The sequence below is a fragment of the Anser anser genome, assembly GCF_964211835.1.
Source record: "Anser anser genome assembly, chromosome: Z".
Classification (NCBI taxonomy): Eukaryota; Metazoa; Chordata; class Aves; order Anseriformes; family Anatidae; genus Anser; species Anser anser.
Genome location: NC_139723.1, coordinates 52,725,172 through 52,744,774, shown reverse-complemented (window position 1 = coordinate 52,744,774; position 19,603 = coordinate 52,725,172). Strand labels below are relative to the sequence as shown.

The following is a 19,603-nucleotide window of genomic DNA, read 5'->3' as shown; positions in this document are numbered from 1 at the left end:
TTATTTTTTTGCTCTGACTGTCATTTTGTGTTCTTCTTTACAGAAAGGTTTCAGCTAAAGGTCACGGGAGAGCCACTGTATATTTTTTCTTCAAACAAAATCAATTGAAGGACCTAGAACACAATAAGTTATGTTGCAGGGTTGCACTTGCATGTATTCCCATTGGAGACCTATCAAAGTGAACTAGCACTGTTGGGAAATCTCTCCAGCTACCCCAGTTAATCAATATCTGTTCATTATACTGTCTCTGATGAATATGGCTAAGGATTGGGTAAGCATGAGTCAGGTGACTTAAAAATAACTGCACCTCACACAAGATCAATAGAGGCGGTGTTTTTTTTTTTTTTTTTTTTTTTTTCCCCAGTATTACTACAGGCAAACTAACGTACTTTTTATCCCCTCTCTTCTTCCCATCCCTTGCTCATTGTTAGTATATCAACATCACTGTAGGAGTGGCTTTATTAAATTAGTAGCACTTAATCTACTGTCACAATGTCAACTTGCAGGGAGTGAACAAGCAGACAGCAAGGTTTCAAGTGGCCCAGTGTGCCTCGACTGGCTTTCACCCAGGCAGTTACCTCAGAGTGGCGCCAAAACCAGTCTTCATGGGTGCCTGCTAATATTTCTGCACTGAGTATGAAAACCCTATGCTCAGAAAGGTTTGTTTGAGGGGAATTCATGCCAATTATAGATGTGTTATGACAGATGAAAAGATTATAATTATGCTTGGCTTCCATGCAGAACTACATTAACACATCTATGACATTTAATAACATGGGAGGATAACCACATGCCTCAACAGAGGTTGACTTTCCCCAAAGTTGCTTAACTTCTATTTTTTTTTCCCTCCCTCCTGATTCTCCCACCCACTGAAATTAAGAGCTACACGTGCTTGCAGCATCTGGGGGAAAAAGAAGGAAAAAAAAAGGAGAAATAAGAACAGGAAGAAGAAAAAAAAAAAAAGAAAAAGAGGGAGTATGGGGGGGAGTGAGAGAAGGAGGACAAAGAGAGGAAGAGGAAGGGGGAAGTGAAGGGAAGTGAAGCGAAAGGAAAGGAAGGGAAGGCAAGGCAAGGCAAGGTGAGGCAAGGCAAGGGAAAAAGTGGTGACAAATTAATGATATGAATCTAACAACTAAAAGTCAGTAACAGATGAAAGGCATTCAGCTTTTTACTGGGCTATTTAGAAAAACAGGCAAACTGAATAAACAGTTAGTTAGTGGACCCTTGGAGGACATCTTGTATCGATATGGCTCATGCCTCTCAGCACACAGGCTAAATTAAAGCTGGGAAAGAGCTGGATTGGAAGGTGAAGCCCTGTTTTTATAGCTAAACTGTTTGCAGAAAACTGTCTCTTGGTCATGCTGGGAGGGCTGTAAAAGGATGGCTTTGGTAAAGTACTAAACCCACCAGAGAGAACGCATTACCAGCCAACCAACCAACCACTTTCCTCAGACTTCTAGTTCACAGCGCTTAACAAATTTTAGTTAATTGGTCTTCACGTTCCTTTCTTTCCCCACCCACACCCCCACATTCGTCTGGTGAGTCCAGTTGCCTCCATTTTGTTGATAAGAAAATGTGATGCAACCAGCCTAGAGTCCTCCCAAACACTGAGCAGGATGTTTCTGGTCCAGACAACCTGTTAGAGAAAGGCTCATTTGCAAGCAGATATCCATTCTTATTGAGCTGAACAGGACTGTACATGCACTTAAATTTCAGCACATACCCAAACGTTTTGAGGGATCATAGCCACAGTGTTCTGCACCTTGCAACACTGAACCCATAACAGGACAAGTTGTCTTTTGCTATTTGTTTTTTTTTAGAAAGAGTTAATACAAATCATATTCCAACACACTGACTCAGATATGCTTGCAGTGTAGCCCCTTTTTGTCCCCCTGAGTACAGTGCCAGGCACACAAACATCCTGTTGTGAGACATCTCTTCATCTGCTTGTTTTCTTTATTGATTTGAAGTGCAGCAAGTAGAAAATCACAAGCACCGTAAAGAGCATAAAAACCATTTACCCCAGAAGAGTCTTCCTCACATCCTGCCAACTGCTACAACTGCCCCTTGCAAGAAAAAGTGACAAGATTAATTACAAGAATCCCCACTCTACTCTGCGCTGGTGCAGCCTCGCCTCGAGCACTGTGTGCAGTTCTGGGCACCACAGTACAAAAAGGACATTAAACTGTTGGAGAGTGTCCAGAGGAGGGCTACAAAGATGGTGAAGGGCCTAGAGGGAAAGACTTATGAGGAGCGCCTGAGGTCACTCAGCCTGTTCAGCCTGGAAAAGAGGAGGCTGAGAGGAGACCTCATCGCGGTCTACAGCTTCCTTACGAGGGGGAGTGGAGGGGAAGGCGCTGGTTTATTCTCCTTAATCACCAGTGATAGGACCCGCAGGAATGATGTCAAGCTGAGGCAGGGGAGGTTTAGGCTAGACATCAGGAAGAGGTTCTTCACCGAGAGGATTGTCGCACACTGGAACAGGCTCCCCAGTGAAGTAGTCACTGCACCAAGCCTGTTGGAGTTTAAGAAGCGTTTGGACTGTGCACTTAGTCACATGGTTTGGTTTTTGGGTAGACCTGTGTGGTGCCAGGAGTCGGACTCAATGATCCTTATGAGTCCCTTCCAACTTGGGATATTCTATGATTCTGTGATTCAAGACGGTATTCTGCCCTGCAAATGAGACTCCAGAACATTTCCCCACACCACACCCAGCTCCTGACAGGGAGGAGCAAGAAGCCAACGACAAGAGTTTGAAGATGAGTCCTCTGGTGATACATGCTTACAGCCCTGTCCTAAGATCACTAAGCAAAGGTCAGAGGGGAGACATGTTTGGCCAATGTCCTCACCTTTTCAGAGCATGAGAAAGCTCTAACAAACAAACTGAGATTAACGAGCTGTGTGACTGCTTTGAAAAGCAAAAGGGAGATTGACTTGTGCTAGGACATTACGTTCATTTTGCAAGACCTTTTGCTTCAATTTCTTCATCTATCAGATATACCTAAGTTTGAGCAATGCCAGTCTGAAGAGTTTTTTTGCAGATGCTTAAGTGACTGACTTAGTAAGGCTGTAGGACTCCTGACACTAAACTAATTATGACATTTCTGGGGAAATGTGCATAAGCCAGAGGAAAAAAGAATACACCTGCCCCCTAAACTTTTCAATTTCACAGAATAACAGAATCACAGAATCGTCTAGGTTGGAAGAGACTTCCAAGATCACCTAGTCCAACCTCTGACCTAACACTAACATGTCCTCCACTAAATCATATCATTAAGCTCTAAATCTAAACATCTTTTAAAGACCTCCAGGGATGGTGACTCAACCACTTCCCTGGGCAGCATTTTCCAATGCCTAACAACCCTTTCGGTAAAGAAGTTCTTCCTAATATCCAACCTAAACCTCCCCTGGCGCAACTTTAGCCCATTCCCCCTTGTCCTGTCACCAGGCACATGGGAGAATAGACCAATCCCCACCTCGCTACAGCCTTTAAGGTACCTTTAGAGTGCGATAAGGTCACCCCTGAGCCTCCTCTTTTCCAGACTGAACAATGCCAGCGCAAATCTCTGAAATGTAGGATGTGGCTCTTGAAATACAAGGAAAAGAAGGGAAAGTCAAAGATACACAGAAAGGAAGGTCAGTGACTGATAAATCTTTAATATAAAAATTGTACAAGAGTTCTGATACAAATTACAAGAGGTATTTGGACAAAGGATGAGTAAAACTCCATTTATATCCCCAAAACCTTATGCATTTTATGCAAAAGACATACTGTAGGACAGTAACAGTACAGAAAATACAAGAAAAGAAGTGTCAAATTAAAAACAGGACTTTTAATTCCCTCAGACTACTAATGGAAAAAAAACTTGTTTAGAGTACATACAGTATTTATGAAGCTACCAATGTCACGATTATTAGATCAACATGATGCACTTTTTCATATCCCCTTGTACAGCTATATTCCATAGTGCATGCTTTGGTTCTGCAGGCAGGACAGCAGAGCATTCATGTTTTGCTCACATTGAGAACAAACAGTGAAAATGAAAAGCCTCATCTATCCCGAATGGACACAGACCTTTGCAAAAGTGTCCATCGGGCCCCGACTCCTGTTTCCCTGTGCCCAGGGTAGTACCTCAGCGACATGCCTTGACAAAGCTCGCCAGAACAAGCTTAGCTTGGTGAGACAGCGGTGAGCTCGCCACCCTCCTTCCGCATCCCCCGCTGTCGCTGGCATGGCACTGTGAGCAGCAGGAGCTTGCTGTACCGCTACGCTGTGGGAACCCTCCCATACCCACCGAGAAAGGGGTTTCCAGGCTTTTTGTCTCTGTGACTGAACCCACTGCAAGCCCACGATGGGCCCCCAAATGCATGAGGGTTCAAATCCAGTTTATCTCAGCTTACATCTCCGCATAAGCCCCGCAGTCAGAGCCTGATCTCTGCAGGTCACCCAAACTGAAACATGGCAGACGGCTCCGTGGGAAATTGCCATGTTGCTTGGCCCGTGTGACCTTCTCAGCCGATGCTGCTAAAACAACAGCTGTGCCAGTGAGCAAGAGCCTTCAGCAAAGCAAGGAAACTCCAAACCCTTTTGACCATGGGTGCAAGCCCCTACAATGAGATATTCAGAGGTACAAACGGGTTACAGTGACCTGCTTGCTGGTAAGGAGAAGTGTGTGGAGCTTCAGCCAGGGTAAATTTTGAATGTGTTCAGAGTTCAGGTCAGCTTGTTTGCGCACCTGTTTCACATACACCACACTGGGACACGGAGCCCTTCTTATAGACTGGAGGAGAGGCGGGAGGCATGAACTGAGAACACAAATGCTGCCCATGAAGAAACAGCCATATTACGGAAAGTAGCTCCATATGACATAGGAACCAAAGTTTGCACAAGAAAAAGCAACGTGCTGAATTTCATATTTATAAATAGCTAAATGAGACACACACACACAACAGTGGCCATTTTATTCATCTTGTCACTTTACAAACGGTGACCATTTTCACAGATGGAATGCATAAGACTTTCCAAAATGGAGAACATCAGGAGGATGTGTTACTTTTCTGAGAGAATTTTTATGAGAGATTCTCTTGGAAGGAGAAGAAAATGCGTGGGGACATGCGAAGAAAATGCAAAAACTAAGACAACAACTGAAGATTGTACAAGGGTTTGTAAAAAATAAAGACAATTAAAAAAAATCCAAATGTAAAAAATATGGTCTGAAAAATAACAAACAACTCAGCCTTAATCTGTACAAGCTTAAGCACCCCTCTTTGCTCTGTAGGTCGTCAGGCGGACCAGGAAGAGCGGGGCTGGGATCCCAATTCCCATGGTTGCAGTGCCATTTCACCGCCGAGGTGGGGGGATGCGCCCTGTCCCGCTGGCACAGCGTGGGGTCGGGGGGCCGCAGGGGGCTCAGGCGGCCTGCCAACACCCCTGGCTGCCAGCTGGGTAGGCGCTGCGCCCTGCTCCCCAGCTCGGATGCGGACACGCGCGCCTGCACCAGTGCCACCGCTCCCCCGGAGCCGCAGTTCACAGTCTCGTGCGTTCCGTAACAGGAGCGGACAGGTTGTGATTAACTATTGACGAGTTTGCCATCCTAACTGCACATTATCCTCTGATCATTCCCAACCCTTTGTTTGACAATGGATGCCTTATAAAATCTTTATGCATCGCTTAGCTAGTCTTGCTCTCTCTTTCTTCTCTAGGAATATAATTGCCCTGGATGCTTTCCTCCATTTTCCTAAAATATTTTTTCTCCAAAGGTTTGAAGAGCGGCGTGAAGTCCGTAGAACAGCTGAACAAACCTCTCTACAGGTTAGACATTTGCTCAGTCAAGCTTCTTGTGTTATTAAGCGCTTGAGAGGAAATATACATACAGGTAAATGTGATGAAAATGATACAATTTTTCCCGTTTATCATCTTCATTTTACTGTCATTATGTCTTCTCCCTCTCTCTCTGTCTGTATGGCTGTCACATACCCTCACAAGCACACACACACACACAAGAACAAGGACCCGAATGGTTTATTGGATCAGAAGTTCCTGATTTCCACAAACAGCCTCAGAAATGTTGCAGAAAGAAAGGCTGCTAGGCCTGCCCAGCTCATTGTTGCAGGTCAGCTAATCCAACTGCTCCTGCTTTGGTCCGTACCATGTGCTCATGGAATTGACAGGAGAGCAAAATTTGGGCTCAGCCTTTACACTTCTGACATACAAAAAACATTCCTTCCTGCCACCTGGCCACAGGAAATTGTCTGCTGGTTTCACCCTTTGCAGCTTCTGATGCATGTGGAAGGAAAAGGTGGGAAAAGATCAATGACCTTTGTCTGACTGGTAAAAGGCCCTATCTTATTTATAGTGGGCATCACCTCTGTTGCAGCAGATACCAAATAATTACCATACAGCACTGGAAACAGATTAAGCATCCAAAGCAAGCAAAAAGGAGCTGCTGTCCACTAATCTGATGAATAATCCAAAGATGTGAAAAATAATGAACCCCAGAAAGGCTGTATTTAGGTCTTCCAGTCTTGGGATTTATCTGAAAAATATCTTTGTCTTTTTACATATCGCATGGGCAATACCAGTTCAACCCACGATGAGTAGCACTCATTGGCACAAATGGGACCTTATGTTATGATCCCAGCACAGAAATCCTGCTGACCTGGCAAGGAAAGCATGTTTCTCTTAATTCTCTGGCTACTTGAATTTTCAATGACTATTCAGCAGTCAGTCAATCAGTTCTGATTAAACAATGTACTGTACAAAGGAGGGGGGATGGTTGATGCCAGGTACTCTGGCCTTTTGTGCACTTGTAACTTTTCAGAACATGGTGCTTGTGCCCAAGCTACCTCCCCTTTCAAGCTCTTCCTCTCCTGGCTGCCTCATCTGAAAGGCAATTCTGGAGTCTGTACTTTTGGCAGTGTTCTTGTTAATGAAGAGATAAATCAGAGCGGAGCAAATTCCTCCTCATATGAGGGCAGCAGATTGTGTCTCAGATACACCTCCCTAACAGTTTACAGAGGTTCATGCTGACCTCAGCAGGAGATGTTCCTATCACAGCAGAAAGAATATCTGGAATTGTCATTCACTGTTGGAATCTGAGGGGATGGTTTGCTCTGAAATTTGCCACATGATGGGCTAAATCAGAAAAAGAAAAGATTACACGTCCTCTTTGCCGCCAAACCCGCACAGTCAGACCTGCAGCAAGTGTGCACATCTATTTCTAGCAGGCACAGTATGGCTTATGCCAATACAAAGCAATTAGTTGCTACATAAACAGACAAAAGTGCCATCACAGACAGCATTTCTCAGTTGACCTTTTGTTAAGTAGCCATCTTGTTACTGTCTGTCTGATAGCTCGATAGAGCAGCCAGTGGCAGCCTTGGGCTTCCCAAAGACAAATCGAAGTGCTCCAGATGGGACTTCCCTTCACTCACTGCAGATGTGTGTGTGCATGTGTGCGTGTGTGTGTGTCAAGGAACAGAGAGGGAAAGCCTGGTTCTTATACTCAATTTCCACTTCACAGGGGATAAACAGGCAATTACGCATCCTTTTATATTTGATGGCCAAGTGCTGAACTTGAAAGCACACTATTAGTTTGTGTCCCTTCAGGGCCAGTGCAATAAGTAGCCAGGAGAGCTGGGGCTAAGCATGAGAGGGTGTTGTCTGCTGTTAGTGTGACAGTCTTGTCAGCAGCATTCACATTACTGGAAGGTAATAAAGTGACAAGTAAGTTATTAGAAAGATATGAGGTGAAATTGAACTGAAGCTTCTTGCTGCTCAGCTCAGTTCTTTTTTTTTTCTTTTCTTCTTTTTTTTTTTTCCTGCTTTGTAATGGGCCACTATTTGTTACAAACCAAGCCTTGTCTTGAGATCTTATATAAAAAAAGAAATATTTATTCTTTGCAGGAAAGGTCACATGAATTTACAACACCACACTTTAAAGGAGAGGAATCGGAAAATAGTTTTATGACAACTACAGCTGCTATTTAAAAAAAAAATACAGTGTCATCATAATGAACAATAATACTGGCAAAAGTCAGAGGACTCATCAAAAACATGTCCATTTTTTAACCCTTTTGTGGCCAAGAACTGTTTTCCTTTCAGTGCCAGTGCCACCAATGCTGTAACAGCAACAGTATTGGGATATACATGATCAATATCAAAATCAAAGCTGTCATTCAAGTTGCTATTCAAGATCATGGCTTGACTGGGGAAAACAAGCTACATATGGACTACTTAACTACAGACTCAAGATATCTTACTCATGTAAAAAAGTTGCTTCTTCCCTTTGTTGCCAGCCATTTTAAAGACAGTGATAATGCTGCTTGGCAAGAAGAGACAGAAACCATGAGACTAGAACAGACACGTACTTGGGCAAATGTGTGGGTGAAAGGTTCAGTCCATCGTGTCATGTTGCTCTGTTCATAAAGAAAAAATGGGTATGGAAAAGAGTTCCTTTTATGTCCGTACAGAAGGGGGAAAAAGCCCAACTCATCATGTGGCGACAGCAGGATATGCTGATGCTTATCTCAAAAAGTAGCACTAGAGTCACTGTTTTGTTGAGTTACTATAGCAGCAAAGTAGTGACATAAGTTTTTTTTAAAAAAAAAAAAAAGAAGGAACTGACATACACCAGCTGCCATCATGTGTCTGCCACTCACCTTCTCCTCGCAGAGAACTCCTGCTGCCTTCTTGCCCTTACTACAGACACCTTTGCTGCTTTTTTGAAATAAGAAAAGAACAATTCTGTTAATACAACCCAAAGAGAAAAGTGACAAAAACATTCCTGGGACGGAAGAAGTGCTAATATTTCTGTTCACATAACTGGCACGTAACATTTAGAGGAGCATGTGTGCACTTCTAGATAAAACACTTTCCCTCCCTTATTCCTTCCTCAGCCATCAATGATGCTGTGAAAATGTCCTGCAGAATTTGAGTAAAAATATATTTCTGAAAAGATGCCCTGTTTTCTGACAATCCTATCAAAAAGCAGGTCCAAACCGTGTAATTTGATTTTCAAATACCAAATTCATTGAAAGAGAATATCCTGGAACTAAAGCTTATTCTTGTAAGTGGTTCCTATCTTTGGAAAAGGTCAAACCCTGTATCATTATGTTTCTGGGTTTTCCAGATATTTACACAACTCTTTGTCTTCTTAGGTAAATTACTACCCCATGTAGTTAGCTATGCTAGATCCTTAACTACGTTAACTGAGAAGAAGAAAAATCAGGGAAAACTCAAGTGTATGCCTCAAGTGTATGAAGTCTCACTTTCTATTAGCTGTATTGTACTGGATCTACAGAGGTGCTGACCTCCCCTGGCATCTGCTTTACTGTTCAGTACCTGTTGACTCTTCTTCCTAAACAGTTCCTGTTTTGTGGACAGAATAGAAAACACATAGGTGATGGGAAATTATAAACGTCTGGAATAGGCAGAGAAAGTACAATTTCATTTCCACAATGGAAGGAAGGAAGGAAGGAAGGAAGGAAGGAAGGAAGGAAGGAAGGAAGGAAGGAAGGAAGGAAGGAAGGAAGGAAGGAAGGAAGGAAGGACGGAAGAAAGGAAGGAAGGAAGGAAGGAAACACTTTCATTTCCACAACAGAAGGAAGGAAGGAAGGAAGGAAGGAAGGAAGGAAGGAAGGAAGGAAGGAAGGAAGGAAGGAAGGGAGGGAGGGAGGGAGGGAGGGAGGGAGGGAGGGAGGGAGGGAGGAAGAAAGGAAATATACTGAAGTTTACTCACAGCAAATATGGTGCACAATTTCTGCTGTGTGAGGTATCTGAGAAACACAAATTTTATGAGCTTAGTCATGAAAAGCCTTTGAGAGATCTTTCAGAGCATTGTGTAAGCCATTACAGGCTTTTAAATCTATACCTTCCACATTTTATCAAGTTCAATTGTGACTCAGTGACAGAGAGCTCATACTTCGTGTGCATTACTAAAGTGTCACCATGGAGCCAGTTGCAGTTTAAGAGGCAAAGTTAAAACCTCAGCTGTAACAAAATGTATCTGTTCAAGATACAGCTCAGAAAAAAATGGCTAAATACTGTAAGATGTGCAGAAATTTTTAAAATTTAAATTAGCTCCGTACGAACACTAAATAATTAGTCCTCACAGAAACACCCATATGGACTAAGATCATATTAGTATTAGCCATGTTTTAATGGAGTGAAACATAAACAGGTGAGTTATGTGATTTGCCAAAAACTAAGCAGTGAGATGAGGCCACCAGTGGTATTAATGCTCAGTTCCTGGTTCCAATTCATGTGCTTTGACTGTGCTGTTTTCCTTCCAATTTTTTTAGCACTGTTTTTCAAAAGATATGTAGTGATTAACTGGCATCGCATGCTTTCCTGAAAAAAAAAAAAAAAAAAAGTGCTCTCCAAAAGAAAGAAAAATGCTTAAAGACCTCAAGAGAAGTAATTCTGTTTCTAGAGGAGATTCAGCATGCAGAGTTATTTTTTATAAGAGTGGACAAAGCCTGTTTGGTATTTACAGAAACATACAACTACTTTGAATGAACAAAACAGTAAAACACTGTGGAAAGCATGTCTGCAATAACTATAGGAACAAAACAACAAGGAACCAATTCCATGTAAAATGAAGAGCCTCTGTGTAACTCCCCTTCCTCAATTTCAGCCTAATTCTTGTAAAAGGGGTTAGACTGACAGTCTTGAAAACTGAGAGAATAGCCACAGGTTATGATGGCATAAGCAACAGCACACTTGTCTTGTCATCACACCATTATAGTCATGCCCTGGGCTGGACAAATAAGAGGTTCAGTCTTTATGCTGATTACAGTATGCGTCTCTGCTGAGATCACCTAGAAATGCTAGCTGTTGTGTTAATTTTGTCAGTAAAACCAAAATTCTACCATCTGGCCTTTTTTAGCATTGTTCAGAAAATTTCAAGTAATACAAATTCTATCACAGGAACATTTCTGATAAATACAGATTCTCATAGAGATGCTTGGTAAATAGGAAGGAGGAAAATACCATTCAATTCAATGGAAGTTTGTGTGCCCTCCTAAAATCTAGACTGTTCTGACTTCAGTATCACTAGCACTGAAAAAGCACTTGATTCACCTATAAATAACAGTGAGCGATATTCTGTCCATCACAAAATTCTCTTACATGGAAATTGTATCTTCTTCAGGGCTTAAGCACAATCTGAATGAAATTTAGGATGCCATAAAAGTAGGATTGTGGAGTTTGTAACAGTTTTTGGAGGTTTGTCCCTGCTCCTTTGCTTTTTATGAAGTCCTGTTTCATTTTGTGTAATAAACAGATTTTTCCTATGTAATTCATCTGGTGAATTTATCTACTGATGATGTTTAAGTTTTCGAACAAGTTTACCAAAACCATTTGACCTCTAACAGAAACAGAGTGAAATAAGAATGCAGAACAGTGATTCATTCAGTGAGGAATTTTTTATATACCTCAAATGTGTTTTTCATTAAAAACAATATTTATTTATACCATACATAGTTCAAAACAGTGATTTAGTTTTTTTTTTTTCTCCTGTAGATATCATTCAATTTTTGTTGTATTGGTTTTAGACTTTATGTCTTGCTTTGTTCATAGTAGCTTGGGAGGAAGGATGGGAGTGCAGTACAGATAACACTACAAAGGTCCATGTGTTTGAGAAGAATCCACCTTTACTGTTCTAATTTCCCTCTGTCACTAACACACTGAGTTTGCACAACATAACACAAAGCAAAGCAGACCACTATACTCAATTTAACAAGGCAAAGTAGTAGAGACTTTGAGGAAAAATAAAAAAGATGAAAGAAAGACACTCAGTGAAACTGGTTAGCTTTTGCTATAAACTTTTTTTTTTTTTTTGTTAAACCAGAAGGTAAAATTTCCTTATGTTTTCTGTGGGATCCACAAAAGTTTTTGGGGCTTCATCAGTGCACAGAATCACAAAATGATCAGAGGCTTGTAACCCACAGAACCATAGTGAGAATTCATTTAGAAAGATTTTTCTTTTCTACAGCTGGAAGTACTGATTTATTAGCTATTGATTCCTACTTTTGGAAACAAGAGTACTGAAATGCATAAAGAGTGAAAAAAGAGGAAATCCATATTAAGAGGTTCCTCTAGAAAGTGTAACAAGTGTAAGTACTCAAGTGGACATAAAGGTAAGAATAATCAAAATGCACAGCAAATCAAAACAGCTACAAGCTGCAGCAAAAGAAGCATTTCTGACTCTTGGTTAATAATATTCTGGGTCAGTAAATACAGAAAAGGAACACATTCTCAATGAACAAATATTTTATTGTATGCTGAAATATCCTTTTTTGTTGTTTATGCTTTTGTTTTTGTTTATTTTATATATATATTTTTTTTGTAAAGAAAAGAGTCTACAACTCTACACACCCTAATGGTTTTGGCTGTAGGCTGAACTTAAGTAAATACCACCACTCAGTCAGTATGTTGTGGTAACTCAGGCTGCCAGTGTGGTTTACCAGCTCAAGCAACATGTGTAAACACCGGAAACAAAAAGAGATTCAGAGGACAGCCTCTCGTTCTTTCTGTCTTTCTCAATTGATAGCTCCTCCTCCTGCTCCTGCCCATGGTATCTCTCTTGCATGCTCTATTCCTTGGACTTTAGTTCTTTTCTGACAAACCATGTGGGTGAAACACAAAACATTAACACACCTAGAGATCCTTTTTCTGGCCCCTAATTTATCCAAAGGGAAAGTTACCCAATAAAAAGTCCAGCATATGTTTTCAGAGCTAAGTGCTTCTGACATTAATTTCTTTTGATTGCTTCTATAAAACATGCCTTAATCATACTACAGCACTTTCCATTGCAAAAAAAAAAAAAAAAAAAAAAAGACAACTTTACAGAACAACATAGTCAACATTATTTCCCTGTTCCTTTTTTTTTTGTTTGTTTTTTTGTTTTTTGTTTTTTAACACCACAAAGGATCCAGGCCATAGTAAGAAGCACACAAAATTATATTCATCTTTGTTCTGTGACAAGTAGTATCAGCATTTATATCCCCAAATATTATGCATGTTCAACAAAAAAAGAGTTTCCACTGATTCACATGACACAATTCTGTTTTTTCTTTCACGTAATGTATTATATAAGGAATGAGGATGCTCTATTGTTTCTAGTACTAGTTGGCACTTGAAAAAAGCACCAAGAATTCTGTATTTCACTTTACCCCTTTTCCTTCCCCAGTAATTTTTACTGTAGTCCAAAAACTACAATTGTGGTTATGGTGAATAAGTAACTACATTTTCTTTTTTTTTTCTTTTTTTTTCTTTTTTTTTTTTAAAATGTGTGCAAAGTTGGCACTTTTGTATTAACACTAAACACTAATACTCTTTGTTTGGCATTCATGCCCTCATACTGACCAGACCACTTTTATCTAAGTGTATTTTTTTAAAGACACTTACTGAAAATATGGCAATAGTTTAAGAAAAAAAAAAGCATGGATATTATTACACATCCCCTTGTAGTGTACGAAAAAGTGCATGACTGGATTTATGTAATAGTACAAGACAAAAGAACTGTATCAGATCAGGTACTGTAAAGCATGCCAGCACCTCTGTATTACTTATATCTAGCAGGTAGTTAAAACAAGACCGTGGTTCTTTTAAAAATGTGCATTAAAGCTAACATAAATGAGTAGAACTAGCCAGCAAACTATTTTTCCTGCTTATCTAACAGCTGAATGTAACTGTAAAAATTAAGCAAAAAAATAAGAGTTAAACCACCATCAATACAATTGTTTTACATCATAGGCCTGTCAAGGCTCAATATATATATACAAGTGTAACAGCCATGCGTAGTAGAACGTTATCCCCAATGCTTAGAAGACACAAAGACAACTAAGTAGATTTTTTTTCTTTTTTTTCCTTTGCTTTTTTTTTTTTTTTCAGGTGAAGGTCATGGGTAGAACAAATTGTCTCTTTGGAGATGACCACGAACATTCTAACAGAACTAGGGACAATTGCAGGTTTTCTCTGTGTTATTTTTTTTTGCTTTTGTTTGCTTTTTTCTTGAAGGATATTTCACCCCAGTTTAAAGATCCCCCTTTTTTATTTCTATCCCCCCCCCAAAAGGAAAAAAAAATAAACCAACAATCAATAAAGGGAAAAAAAGCACCTGGTGTTTCTTTCTTTTGTTAGAAAAGAAAAGAAAAAGATTATATATATATGTATATTTATATATATATATATATATATATCAAGGGAGGCTGTATATGGCAGTTCAAATGTGGTGGGCCTTCTCTGAGAGCTGGCATTATGCCGTGTCCATCCTTGAACTAATCTACTGAAGTGAAGGGAATGTTTTTATGCAGGTTGGGATTCTGACTGTGCCGGTTTCGGCTACGGACAGAGGAGAACATCATGTTGCACCCAGGGACTTTGCATTTGTGCATCTCTCGCAAGTGCACTGTTTTATAGTGCACTCTGAGGGTTCCCTTGTTGCTGTACATTTTGTGGCAAATGTTACACATTATCCCACCGTTGCTCACCGAAACACTGTTGAACATGAGGGATCCTGGGACATCGGTGCCCATACCTACAGCTAAGGCAGGGGCATCTGCTTTGTGGGCAGACTCCCCGCTGTCACTTGCCCCATCGACGTCATCCAGGAGAATGCCCTCATCACTTCCTGCATCAGATTCTCTTGAGGAATGGATACTGCTGCTGGACTGGATGCTGGAGGTGGTGCTCAGGTCTAGGACCATATAGTCTTCCGACATGACCCTGCCGTACCCATTCATATGGGAATCCTCAGTACCAGCAGGTGAGGAGGTGTCTTCCCTTATGTCAAGCCCCATCTGATGCTGAGCGCCATATATCTTCACCAAAAATTCATCACGGAGGTCCTTACTAAGAGAAGGCTGTGAGGAGTCCAGGCCCATGTCATCCAGTTCTTTGGTCAACAGTTTACGGTGCAGGTTTATATTAGCACTGTGTCTGGGAAAGGAAGAGGGAAGGGAAGAAAGGAAAAATGTACAGTATTTTTGATTAAACACACAGTTACCAAGCACCAAACCCAAATTCTTATTTAGCAATAACTTATACAAATATCCCCTATTCGCGTTTCTTGGAAAATTCAGTCTTGTTAAAAATGAATAATTTGCAACATAAAAACAAAACAAATAAAGCAAAATAAACCCCCCATATCATTTTTCTTTTCAGCTACTGCTCCTCAACATTAGTCCCCAGCAGCAGCTATAGCCCTTTTATTTGATATTTGCAAAATAATAAGTTGGACTAACAGAAAATGCAAAGTGCTGTTCTTGATCCCAGAATCCCTGCTGGCCTTCCTAAAAGCCTCATTTCAGGAGTAAATAGTATTAATACTTAGAATATGTGTGTGTTTGTATCTGTATCTATCTTTATATCCATACCTATAACCAAATACTTATATATTTATACATACATACATATAAATATATAATATGCATACATACGTATTCACATAACTGTGTAAGTGAAATATAGGAGAAGAAAAAAATAAAGGTAACCAAATGATACATAGTCAGAGGTCCTGATTCTGATAATTTAATTCTGGTATAAAGGAACTCAGAATCAGGCCAAATCAAGATGGAGAAGACTTGAAAGGTTTAGGAGACAAGTCTCTGAAATCCACATGTAAGTTTCTGAAAATCTTAGCCAAAGTCACTGGTTCCATCCTTCTGGGAGGACACTGCCAATCCTCACTGTACTCTTCCCAGGACTGTGTCTGATGTAGTGCTGAATGACCCAGTAAAATAACTACTAATGGCAATCAGAATTTTGCCCCAAATCAATCAAAACACTTAACCATGGGCTTTGGCTTAGGTATGTGTTGAAGTCACTGTGAGTGCTCAAGAGACACTGGAAAAGCTGTCACTGACGTCAGTGGTCTTTGGACCAGATCCCAAGAGCTGCAAGTTAAAATATTCTTAAGTGTTTTACAGGATCAGGGCCTTTGTTCTCAAGAAGTAAATCTCTATATTTGCAAACAAACATAAGCCTTTGGGTTAGTAACTGTGTAAACCAGCTTATTATTATAAATGCTGCATTCTACTCTCCACTTTTGAGATTGGCTTTATTTATCTGTTGCAGTAGAACCTCACTGATTTGCAGTAGCATCAGGAAACCCTCTTTGAAAAACTGCATTTTCTCAATTAACAATGCAACCAACGAACATAGACATCAAAGACCTCGGACTGCAGAACATGCTCTTTTTGTTGAAGTGCTTAATGATGAGAAATCAGTACAAAGTTTTCAATATTAGAAAACTTCAGTGTTCAGTATTCAGAATGTACACCATTGCGGAGGAAACAACAAATATTTATTTAGCTTCTTTTGGAGGGTGACTGGATTTTCAAGTCAGTAACAAAAGAATTAGCGAAGTTCTACTGCGGAACATTCTTTGCAAGCTAAGGACCCAAACCCGCAATTTACAACATGCAGACTCACCAGTCTGTCTGCCCATTATAAATTGCAGATCAGAGCCCAAATGTAGGAGGGAAAAGAAAAGGGGAGGGGGGGGGGGGAAGGGAGAGAAAGAGAGAAAGAGAGAGTTTTAACATAGGAATATTTTAATTTGCAAAAAAGCACTAGGTATAAAACTGGCATGGGAAAACATAACAATGATCAAATATTTTACAGACATTCAGATCCTATGGTAACAAAATAAAATAAAAAAAAAGAGAAGGGAAACAATAGCTATTAGCAATATTTCCTTTTTTAAGCTTTTGTTTTAAGAAACCCTTTGAAACATACCTCTCAACCAGCTGAAGTCCAAAACACAGTACAGCAATACAATGCAGATAAACACGGAAAATGCAAATGTAGGAAGATTAAATTGATGTGGAGTCGATGTCTCTAATTTTATGTCACTTATTTTATGATTAAACTATCTGTTACTCATAATTTATGGTAATAAATGAAGATAACAACAATAGAAGTGATCCAACCCACTCACCTGCAAGTGCAGGTAACTGTTCTCTGACATAAAACTGATGCTGAACTGCAGTTTAATTCAATCATACCTGCTCAAGATGCAATTATTCCAGTAAGGGAGGTCTATAATGGAGAATTTCTCTCCTAATGTGAGACAGTTGAGAGGTATGGGCAAGGGCAGAAAAAAAGTGGAGAGCATTCCTTGTTTGTTTTCCCACATGGGAAACACTCCTTTCACACAAGCAAATATAGCACCACTGTTTTTTTGAGGCGCAGAAGTGTAATTATGCATATCCCCACACTGCACTTAGGAAGGCTGAGCTTACCTTGTGATAAGATCAGCTTTCTAATCTTTTGCTAAATTGAGATCACAAAAGAGAGAGAGAGAAGAGAGGAAAAAAAGAGAAAGAAAGAGGAGAGAGAGAGAGAAAGAACAAATTCACATTCCAATCCAGACATATCTGGTTTAAAAAAAAAAAAAGTCAAAAGAAAATAATATTTGAAACTAATAAATTACAGACTTTAAAAAAGTCTTGACTGTGAAACTCTTTTTGTCAGCTATAATCTCACATATGCTGTTGTCCTGATGGATACTGTCTCAACCACACAACATGAAAAACATAAAGCAAATTAATCAAAGCATATTCACATCATCCCCATCATCATTCACAAATGAGCTCTGAACAGATGCATGCAGAGGGCAGACACATGAATGACAAACAGTAGTCCTGACAGTCCCTCGCCTTCCTGGTGTCAGATGGCATAAAGTCCCAGGTAAAGTTCCTAAGTGCTGTACAGGAAATGCTTACTGTGAAGGCCTGTCCACACATGACCATAAAAGCACATTTGTGCTTATCATCATAATGCTAACTGCAAACTACTCATAAAGTGCTTGTGGGTTTACTTCTTACAATTCCTCCCACCTCTGGAAATTTGCTACGCTGCAGAAACTGGTCAGTGTAGCTGTTACTGCTGTTTCTCACACATTTGCTCTCACTGTTTCTTTGGTTTGTTGCTGGGAAAAACAGCAGCCAGCCATGCAGTGAAAATAACTTCAACATTCACTGAATGAAGAGATAAGAATAAATCATCTTAAAGAGGGGCCACTGAGCCCCAGATGGACAGAGACCATTCTGAGAAAGACCAGCGTAAGGATGCAAACCCTGCTGATACTCTGATATGGAGAGATGCCTCTCTTATTCAATTCTCACTTACAGCAGTGGCAATCAGTAATCTAATTAAAGTATGTACCAGCCCATAATATCTGTCAGGCAAACGATGTGCAGAAATGTGTGGACAAGTTCTGGCACTCTGCTCAGTAGTGTCCCTTTTCCGCTGTCAGCAGTACTGTTGGATTCTCCTAATATAATTACATTGACTTTTATTCAATTAAGTGCCATTCCTAGCCTTAAAAAAAAGCTACTTTATCAATTGATTCAGGTGTAATGCAATAATAAAGATGAACTCATGGCAGTGCATTAGCTCTGCTGTTCATAACTTCTGAACATAGGTTCATTCATAGCAGTCGATTTCCATTATGCAACCACAGTTCAAAAGAATTGATTCTTTTACATTTATTTCTTAATCTATTTCAATGTGTTTAATACTGTCCCTAAATATCATATGCAAAAACATTCAGTTAGGTGTGAGAGGAATGTACTGTGAGAAAAAAATCATATATTTGGACGCTGAAGGTTTGAAATCTTATGACAAAGCCAATGTCACAGAGGCTAAAACTTTGACAGAATTAACAATAGTGCGTGCTAAAACTACTAGCTGCACACATTTCCAGTACCTGAACGGATTGCTGGGATAAGAGGGAAGGAAAAATATATTTTCATAGATACACAAATCTAAAATGCCTGACCTTGCATCCCTTTCTGACCATTGCACAACTAAATGTAACATTGCAGTCTGGGACACAGACTGAAGATCCCATATAGCATGCTGCTTGAAAAGTGCCCTGAATAAAGAATGCTTTTTTTCAGGGTTGGCTGCAGCATTCCCAAGGTTTCCTTGGGAAACAAAGACCAAGGAGAGTCCTGTGCAGGAGCATGCTGATGTGTGCATGGACAGCTACGAATAATGTCTTCATCAGAAAAAAAGAATTAAGAAAGAAGATATAGGCAGATTAGAAAGACCACTGACCAAGAAAGTCAAAAAAAGATGTTCTGGAAAACGGCAAGCACTTGCGATTGCCAAATGGAATAGGGTTGTTTACAGATAAAAACGAAGCGTAATTTGCGATGAAGAATATGAATATGAAGAATATTCAAATGGAAAGGCAGAAGAGTATGTGGCAGACACTTGGTATTCTGACCAAGTAGCTGCAAACAGCAATCAGAAAGGCACAAGAAGAAAAAAGTAGCATTAAAAATAATTGGCCAAGCCCATACCATCTTTCATCTTGATAACTGTAACTACTTCTTTGCGTCCCTCATCCAATGCTGATCTTCCTTGCTATTTTTTTCCTTGGAAAGCAGCACTCACTCAGCCATCTTAAATTGCTCCAAGGTTCTTTTCTCCGTACCATACTGAAGTATTTCATTCTAGCCCTTTGCAAATCTTTCCCCTCTACTTAATCACACCCAGATACTAACAAGTCCTCCAGCAGCCCTCAGCCAATGCTAGCCTTGTCATTTGTTCCTCTGCTCCTCCCCACAGCACCTGCAGTTTCTC

At 40.2% G+C, this 19,603-nt stretch overlaps 1 protein-coding gene across 10 annotated transcripts in view; it reads right to left on the bottom strand.

The window, feature by feature from the left end:
- Positions 1-2,764: 2,764 nt before the first annotated feature.
- The window catches only part of BNC2 (basonuclin zinc finger protein 2), a 361,236-nt gene continuing 344,397 nt past the window's right edge, over positions 2,765-19,603 (bottom strand). For all 10 annotated transcript variants that reach the window (XM_083816002.1, XM_083816007.1, XM_083816004.1 and 7 more), the window contains one exon: positions 2,765-14,944. In XM_083816002.1, the coding sequence (XP_083672128.1) occupies positions 14,284-14,944 (661 nt within the window). In that variant the 3' untranslated portion in view covers positions 2,765-14,283. The remainder of the gene's footprint in view (positions 14,945-19,603) is intronic.